Source organism: Grampus griseus, assembly GCF_964374135.1.
Source record: "Grampus griseus genome assembly, chromosome: 10".
In the NCBI taxonomy this organism is placed as follows: Eukaryota; Metazoa; Chordata; class Mammalia; order Artiodactyla; family Delphinidae; genus Grampus; species Grampus griseus.
In genome coordinates, this window is record NC_139004.1 from 61,097,541 (window position 1) to 61,106,961 (window position 9,421).

Consider the following 9,421-nt stretch of genomic DNA (forward strand, 5'->3'; position numbering starts at 1 on the left):
TCCTCCCATCCCCTTAGGTGTCTGAGGACCACTATCAGTGCCTAGTAGGTGCCCTAGTTGTGAGGAGACGCAAACTCCATGTCCTCCTATTCCACCATCTTGACTCTGTTCCACAATTCACTTTTTTAAAAATTTAAGGTGTTCATTGTATTTATTACTTTTTCCATTCAGCACCGCTAAGATCTACCCACGACCTGAGTATTTTGTAACTTCCTGTGATCTCCTTTTGAACTGAAGACTTAAAAAGTGAATATTATTTGGTTCCAAAGCTTGTGCTTTTTAAAACTGTATTTTTTTTTACATCTTTATTGGAGTATAAATGCCTTACAATGGTGTGTTAGTTTCTGCTTTATAACAAAGTGAATCAGCTGTACATATACATATATCCCCAAATCTCCTCCCTCTTGCCACAATTCACTTTTAATTATGCCCCTTTTTTTTTGGTCCAGAAAATGCTACATTAAACTGTCATCACTGCTCTCCCTTGAGTTGCCACTAATCAGATTCTCTTTCCCGGATTCTGCTTGTTCTGGGGAATCAGTAACCCAACTTTCCCATATGGGAAATGTTCAGCAGGGTCAGTAAGACTGGAGGAGCCTCCAGATGTTGTCTCTAAGTTTCCAGTTTGAGGGTCCACCCCTCAATATAGGACGAAATGGCCAAGTGGAATGAGCATCTTCTAAGAATCAGGAGTCCTGGCTCTAAGGCTCTGCTGTGGCCTTGGGAAGGCCATCTTGTATCTCCAGGCCTCAGATTTCTCATCTGTAAATGGAGTCTAGGGTTCCTTCCACCTCCCTCAATCTGGGACTCTCTGACCACACTCACAGCTCACCTGTACATGATGTGGGTACACACGGTGATGTGTGGGGGCTGGCATCCAGTCTGACTTGAGCATCCGGGGCTGGCCAGCCAGGGCTGGGAGAAGGGGTGCTGCCTGTCGGTGCCTCACCAGCCACCTGAGACCTCTCTGCAGCATGATGTCCAGCTGAGATGTGCCAACTGAACCTCCTTACAAAGGCAAGCCTTCCTCCTGGTAGATGAGCACTGGCCTGAGGCTCAGACTCAGCCAATCAGAGCCTGTGTTGGTCCCCTGAGGGGCAGAGAGAGGATGGCAGCAAGGGCATCCCAAGTCCCTCTCCCACTGCCAGGCAAAGCAGTGGGGAGCAGAACTAGAAGGGACATCCGGTAATCACAGGTTAGTAAGTTACAAATGCATTTGATTTCAGGAGCTGCCAGATGAATTTTTGTTTGTGTGAACCATGTGCCTGGAACAACTGAATCAATCTCAGAATGTTTTGCAAGCCAGGGTCACCAGGGTCACAAACAATGACCAGGAACCAGAGTGGATAACCTCAGTCTCTGCGTGTGAGGACAGATGGCCCTGATACCTCACCCCAGTTCTTAACTGTGTCTTGTTTCAGGAACCAGTTCATTTCTTCATCCAACAAATATTAATTAAGCACATATTGTGTGCCAGAGACTGTTCCAGACTTTAGGGATGCAGCAGTGAATAAAACAGATAAAGTCGATGTCCTCATGGGGCTTACATCCTAGTTGGTAATAACAAGTAACATTAATTGTTGTGCTTTCTGTACCCAGGCACTGTTCTGTTTCTCTGTTTTATCGTCTTTTTTAAAAAAAATTTATTTATTTTATTTTTGGCTGCGTTGGATCTCTGTTGCTGTGTATGGGCTTTCTCCAGTTGCGGAGAGCGGGGGCTACTCTTCATTGCGGTGTGCGGGCTTCTCATTGCGGTGGCTTCTCTTGTCGTGGATCACGGGCTCTAGGCACTCAGGCTCAGTAGTTGTGGCACACGGGCTTAGTTGCTCTGCAGCATGTGGGATCTTCCCAGACCAGGGCTTGAACCCGTGTCCCCTGCATTGGGAGGCGGATTCTTAACCACTGCGCCACCAGGGAAGCCCTGTTTTACCGCTTTTAATACTTATGCTATCTCATAAATAGTCCAAATTAAAATTTCACCAATTGTTCCTAAACCATCCTTCAGAGCATTTTCCCCTCGATCCAGAATCCAATTTAAGATCATATATTTCTTTAATCTCGAACAGTTTTTCAGCCTTTCCTTGACAGACACATTCTTAACATACCAAGCACATATACCAGATACACACAGGAATGGTCTCCCATTCTTTCAATCTTGCTGTAGGAGACTCTTGTTACTGCCAGCTAGTGAACGGTAGGTGGCGTTAGACACAGCGCATAACCCTGTATAACCAACCGTCTCACAGAAATCAGAGGTATGCATTATTACTATCTGCATTTTACATGTAGGGAAACTGAAGCACAGAACAGTTAAAGTAAGGTGTCCAAAGTTGCACAGCTAGTAGAAGGCTATGTGCTGTGTATTTTTATTATAGTAATAATAATTAACCTTTTATGTGTACAAAGATGTTTACAGGTTACAGGTGAGACATCAGGCATTCCTACGGAGAAGGCAAGACAGAAAGCACCATCATCACCATCTTCAACCTCATCTTATACATGACTGTCTTGACACGCAGAGAGGTTACTTCAGGCTGGTTTGTAAGTGAGGAGCAGGGTCCAGAACAGGAATTCTGAGGCATCCCCTGCAATGTCCTATCAGGAAAGGCCAGCATGGTTCAAGATCCAGAGATACATCCCACTTCACAAGTGTTGGCCGCTCCAAATGGTCTTTGCTGGGTTGGAGAGAGAAAAATCCTGGCAGGCAACAGTCCAGGAGCACGTAGGGGAGACCCCTCCCCAATTCACACCCCGACCATCGAGCTGGTCCAGTCTGGTGGTGCCCTAGGTGGAGGCCCCTCCGAGGGGCTGGCTGAACTCAGAGTCGTGGCCTGCAGAACTCAGCCTACTCCAGGCCAGGCAGCGGGGCAGCCCAGCTGAGGAGCACAGGGCACGTGTGAGAAGACAGTGCACTTGCAAGAGGTAGGGGGGAACTCCGTGGCTTTGGAGACATCATGCTCTGGGATTCTGATTTGGCAGCCTCTTAGGTTAACAATAATCATCCTGAAGGGCTCTTTGTAGATTAATGAGAAAATTCCAGTTAAGTGCTCAGCTCAGAGTAGGTGCCCAAAAATGTGAATGTCCCTCTGTTCCCTTCCCCATATCCCTCCTGACCTCATCATTTCATCTTTTTAATAGTAATCTCTAGATGAAACACATATGGATTATTCTTTGTTTGGTGGATTATTTCCAGCAAATGTTCCATTTCAGGTTGACTCCCCTGCCACTCAGGATGTATCAGGACAAGTCAGGATGAACTCAAGTAAACACTAGCGACTTTTAATATTTAATAAAACCATCTATTATCAGAAAGGTAATTTGCTATTGCTTTGAGAAAGTAAATTCCAATGCACTTCAGACCTAGGGTTTAACGGCATTTTGCTTTTGCCATTTAAGATTATTTATATATGTTTCCTCCATTAGCAGAGCTACGTGAGGGCCAATTATAATGCCTTTTATAAAATTCAAAACATGTTTTTCATGTATTATAATTATTTTCTCCTATATCATCTCACCTGCAAGTATATCTGTCAAAATACTTAAAAATTGGTTCACGCTCTTAAATGAACTTGCTGTGGCTTGATCTTGGTATCTATTATGTGGACACGATAGCTGCCATCATGCATGTGGCTTGAGCAGAGTCATCTAAATCTGACTCAACATAGCCCAGTAGTCAGTTGATTATTTGTTTCAAATATATAAATCCTTTTGCATACAGCTAATGGCAAAGAGTAGAGGCTTACCTTAGCAAGGAACACACAAAGCCACCGGGCTGACTTTGGTGTCAGGAATTCCTTTTAAGAAACAGATGGGGCACTTTCCTGGTGGCACAGAGGTTAAGAATCCACCTGCCAATGCAAGAGACACGGGTTTGAGCCCTGGTCCGGGAAGATCCCACATGCCGTGGAGCAACTAAGCCCGTGCGCTACAACTACTGAGCCTGCACGCTAGAGCCCATGAGCCACAACTACTGAGCCCGCTCACCTAGAGCCTGTGCTCTGCAACAAGAGAAGCCACCGCAATGAGAAGCCTGCGCACCGCAACAAAGAGTAGCCCCCACTCGCCGCAACTAGAGAAAGCCTGTGTGCAGCAACGAAGACCCAACACAGCCAAAAATAAATAAATAAATAAATAATTTTTTTAAAAAAAGAAAAAGAAACAGAGGGGAGTACAACTGAAACTAACACAACATTGTAAATCAACTATACTCCAATAAAATTTTTTTTAAAAAAAGGCTACACACAGCATGATTCTATCTGACCTCATCATTTCAACCCAGCAAGTATCAAGGCCATCACTGTGCCAGCATGAAAAATATAATAGTTGAAATAAGGAGCACATTATATACATATATATATACATATATATATATCTACACACACATATATATAATAGCCGAAATGAGAGCATAATAGATGGAATATAGCTAAAACATGAATTAGAAAATCGGAAGAGCAAATTAAAGAACTCTTTAAAAAACAGAAAATATAAAATAAAGCTACAAGATATGGATAAGAAAAGTATTAACACTCAGTTAACTAGAGCTCAGGGAGAAAAAGACACACACACAAATTGAGAGGAAGAACCATTTGAATAAATCGTGGAGATCAATCTCCCAGGATTGAAGGGAGGCCAGAGTGGCTGGACCAGCACAAGTAAAGAGAAAAGGGAGACAATCTTTGCGGGGTACTACAGGCCCTGTTGAAGAGTTGTCGGGTTGGTTGGTTGGTTTTGTTGTGTGTGGGGGAGGGGGATTTGCATTTTTTTATTACGTTTTAATTGACGTATAATACAATCCACCCTTTGTTTTGGGGCCAAACCTGGCCAGGACATTATAAGAAAGAAAAATTACAAGACAAGATCTCTCATGAACACAGATACGAAAATCCCAAGAGAATCCAATTATTTATTAAAATGATCATAACCATGAGGTCATTTTTTCCAGGGAAAATACAGGTTGATTTAAAATAAGAAAATCAATCAATATAGTTCACCAAATTAACAGAATAATGGAGGAAAACTACATGATCACTTCAGTAGATAAGGAAAAAGCATTTGATAAAATTTAAGTTGGTATTTGATAAAGATAATCCAAAAACCAAGGGGAAAAAAATCCCTAGAGCTAACATTACAATTCATAGTGAAATATATAGACTCTTTTCAGAAAATAGTAACAAAGTTTTTGAAAGTTGAGAAGATTAATTTGCAATAGTAGGAATTCCTTCAATATCATGAAATAAGTCTTGTGTCTGTAGCCAAATTTCTAAGAGTCTCCCTTCACATAGTCTCAGACTCCAGTGTGAATCATTTTTGTCTCCTGAAAGAAGACGGGTGATGGAGGCAGAGGGCTGCTCTAAGGCACCTGCCTCACAAAATGTAGTCTATACTGGAGGAATGGGAGGGGTGCTGATAGGAGGATGACCTTTCCCAGGTCTTCCTAGAGATTTGTCTCCCTATGTAGAGGAAGATGTGGCTGCAACTTTTCTGAAATATTTCTGAGAGGTGTTTCTTGAACTTCTCACCCATGAACGCATAGATAATAGGGTTCACACAGCAGTGGGTGAAGGAAATGGTTTCTGTGACATGGGTGGCATAGATCAACCGCTGGCTCATGATGCATCCATCCAAGATGTGCATGTTGTGCAGGGAAGTAAGGAAAAGTACTACATTGAATGGGACCCAGAAGAGTAAAGAGACAACCACCACAACGAGCACGAGCTTGATGGCCTTGGTCTTGTTGTGGCTCTGGCAACTCTTCAGCTGGTGCAGGATGCTAATGTAGCAGAACATAAGGATGGTGAATGGGATCAACAGGCCTAAGATATTCATTTCAAAGTGGATGAAGATCTTCCACTTCAGCGTCTCTTGATTGTAATACAAATAACACTGTAGAACACCATCATCAGAGGCCTCTTGGTAAAATACTAGTAATGGGCTGGTGGCCACAAAGGCAATCAGCCACATTGCCAGACTCAGGGCTGTGCCCATTCTGGTCGTCCTCACTTTCATGGCGTATACAGCATGGACAACTTCCAGGTACCTGTCCACACTCATGAGGGTGACAAAGAACATGCTGCTAAAGAAGACAATGTAATAAAAGCCAGAGACCACCTTGCACATTACAGTCCCAAACACCCACTGGTCCAGCTGATAGTGGGTCTGAAAGGGGAAGGAGAAGACAAAAAGCAAGTCAGACAGGGCCAAGTTCAAGAGGTATATGTCTGTGATGCTCTTCAGCTTCTTGCAGGTGACAAGGACCAGGATGACCAGGCTGTTTCCCAGAAGACCAAATACAAACAGGAGGCAGTAAAAGATGGCAAGAAGCAACTTGCTATCTCTTTGGATAAGTTCCCCATCACAGGGGCTTGAGATGATATCAGGATAGTAGTAGTCAGTTATTGTCACATTGGGCTCAAGTGTATAATCCATCAAGGCAGGAAGACTTGGCCACAGAGGCACCTAAGAGAGATTCATTTAACAATATTTTTATTTAAAAGTATGGATTGAATTGTGCCTCTCGCCCCTCCCAAGTTCATGTTTTGAAGCTCTAAAGCCCTGTTATGGTCTAACTGTGTCCTTCCAAAATTTGTATGTTGAAACCCTACCCCCATTGTGACGGTATTAGGAGGTGGAGCCTTTGCAAAGTGATTGGATTAGGTGAGGTCATAAGGGTGGAGCCCTCATGAATGGGATGAGTGCCCTTATAAGAATCACAGAAGAGCTTGCTTCCTCTCTCTGCTCTAGGGTTTGTGAGGATACAATGGGAATTTGGCAGTTTGCAATCTGGAAGAGGGCTCTCACCAGAACCTGACTGTTCTGGTACCTTGATCTTGGACTTCCCAGACTCTAGAACTGTGAGAAATAAATTTGTTGTTTGTCAGCCACCCAGTCTATGGTATTCTGTTATAGGAGCCCAAACTGACCAAGACACTCCCAATGTCACTATATTTGGAGACAGGCCATTAAGGAGGTAATTTAGATTAAATGAGATCATCAGATGGGGCCCTAATCCAATCGGACTGGTATCCTTGTAAGATGAGGACAAAGTGTGAAGGCAGCCCAAGAAGCTCTCACCAGAAATCCAATTTGTTAGCACCTTGCTCTTGGACTTCTAGCCTCCAGAACTGTGAGAAAATAAATCCCTGTCATTTAAGCCACCCAGCCTGTGACATTTTGTGATGGCAGCTTAAACAGACTAATACAGGGGCTACATGGGACCTCTCTGCCTTTTCTACCCAAATTTGTAAATTTTCTGTAAACTTCTCTAAAAAGTACAGCCTATTAGCACTTTTTAAAAGCTGAAAACTGCCTGGGCTGACTAATACAGAGGGGTTGTGTGGGATAAGAAAAGCCAAAATTTGCAAAGAAAACTTAAATACCTATAGTTCTACCCCTCAGAATTAGCAACTGCTAGCATACTGCCATATTTGCTTTTGATTCTTTTCCTTTTCCTCCCTTCCTTCCTTTTGCAATGGAGATAAAGTGAAAGGAAGACTCAACATTTAAAACATGATCATTCTCTTATATTCAGGAAAGACGCATATGCCCTTTTTGGCCAACTGCAGCAATGGCGAAGTTCAGCCGCTTTTCATGTGCTTCAATGGCGACTCGAATCAACCTCTTGAAATCCCTTTCCTGCAATTCTGCCTTGTTTTCAAGCCCCTTTCGATGACTTTCCTCAAGACATTTTTCGATGATTAGGTATCATTTACAACCCTGCAGCTTTGTGAATTGCAGTACCCCTGACCTCCATTTTTTAACTTGCTTTTGTAGGAACTGGCCCCAAAACAGCAGGATTGCTGCAAGCCCTAATCTGATTCCAGGGGCAAGCTGAGCCTTTGGTCAATTCGTCTTCCTGATTGGAAATTAGAGTGACATGTGCCTGTCCAAACACCTAGGGCTTGTTTCTCATTGGTTCCCCCCCTTCCCCTTCATCCTCTGGACAAATTCCAAGCTGTTCAAAACAGGATGTTGAAGGTGCGCATTCCCTAAGTGAGGAGATTGTTAGGAAAGAGGCCGGTGGGGAGAATGCGAGCAGCAGGAAATGAGATGAGGCAACTTTTCCACACTTCTCCTGTTCAGACGATGTACCATCCTCTGGGTTTCCCATGCTTGCTTCAGCGGTAGGATGGTTCCCCTCACCTGGAGTTTTGGGACCCATGGAATGGGGGGCAGGCAGTATTACTCTTAAGTGGCTACATTTGTTGACCCATCCTCACCAATTCTCTCAGCCCCACCAGTGTCCAGCCTTAGGTCTCATCCAGCTGTGGCTTTAGTGTGGTCAATCCTGGTTGCATCACACCCCCTGAATGTATTTTGTAAGTATTTATCTGTCTCTCACTGTGTTTGATTTTTTTTTTAAATTTTCTTTATAATGGGGTATAGCTGATTTTCAGTGCTCTGTTTCTTGCTGCTGTACATCCACTTGATTCACTTACAGAGAGACATCAATACATTCGTTTTCAGAAAACAAACAAACAAAAACATGATCATTCTCAAACTGATATTTATATTCAAGGCAATTTCAACCTAGACTTACTATTTTTCCGAGGCATTTGATTATTGAACATTCAGACATCCCTATCCGCTATGCCACATTTCTATAATTTGAAACGCCAAGCAAGTTAGCTATTTTAAAAATATTAATTTCACTATGTGCGCAAAATAGATTTTAAAACAGTTTCTGAAGAACGGAGGTGGGTCTTTTTTTTATGTGGCCAGCAACTTTCAAAACAACAGTCTCCCCTCCTACATCTTCCTCCCTACTTGTCTTTTACAGTTATTTTTAAAAACAATTTCCATTTCATGGTCCTTCTCTTCTGCTCTCCTAAGATCCTGGACTATGAGGAGGTCTTCAACTCATTTTCTTCCCCAGATCCTTCCTACTGATGCCCACTCCACACTTCCCCCGTGCTCTTTTATCATTAAAATCTGTGGAAAGTATTAGCAAGCTCTACCATTTATCACAGTGGACCAGGAATTTTAGATGCATCACCTCATTTATTCCTCTTGAATCCCTATGAAGCAGGCACTAATATCTCCTTTCTATTCCTGCAGTTACGATTATACCGAATCTCAGCTTCTGTCCAGTGCCTGAAGTTACACAGAGGGTGAGAGATTAGAGCCAGGACTCAAAAACCACATCTGTCTACTCCAATCCTTGTTCTTTTCCATATTTCTCTATTTCGTGTGTTTAAAGAAAAAAAAAAAAGAGTAAAAAGCTCTTACCTTTTAGAATCTAGACCACCTGACTTCCAAGTTCTAGATTAGTTTGTAGTAGAGTAAACTTGGACTTGTTTTTCAAACTGAGTTTCAGGTTCCCCTCTGTGGAAGGGGGCTAAGAACGCTTTTCAGGGGTTGGTGGGACGTGCCTGAGGTCATTGAAGTTAGCATCTAGTTAGGGATGAACGTTTGCTTGCCA

General features: G+C 43.0%; 1 protein-coding gene across 1 annotated transcript; it reads right to left on the bottom strand.

The window, feature by feature from the left end:
- Nucleotides 1-5,367: 5,367 nt before the first annotated feature.
- Nucleotides 5,368-6,461, bottom strand: CCR8 (C-C motif chemokine receptor 8; the record flags this gene model as incomplete). The annotated part of the gene is made up of 1 exon (XM_082662755.1): nucleotides 5,368-6,461. Exon 1 carries the CDS (start codon nucleotides 6,427-6,429, stop codon nucleotides 5,368-5,370), a length of 1,062 nt encoding a protein of 353 aa, XP_082518881.1. The 5' UTR covers nucleotides 6,430-6,461.
- Between the last annotated feature and the right edge of the window lie 2,960 nt (nucleotides 6,462-9,421).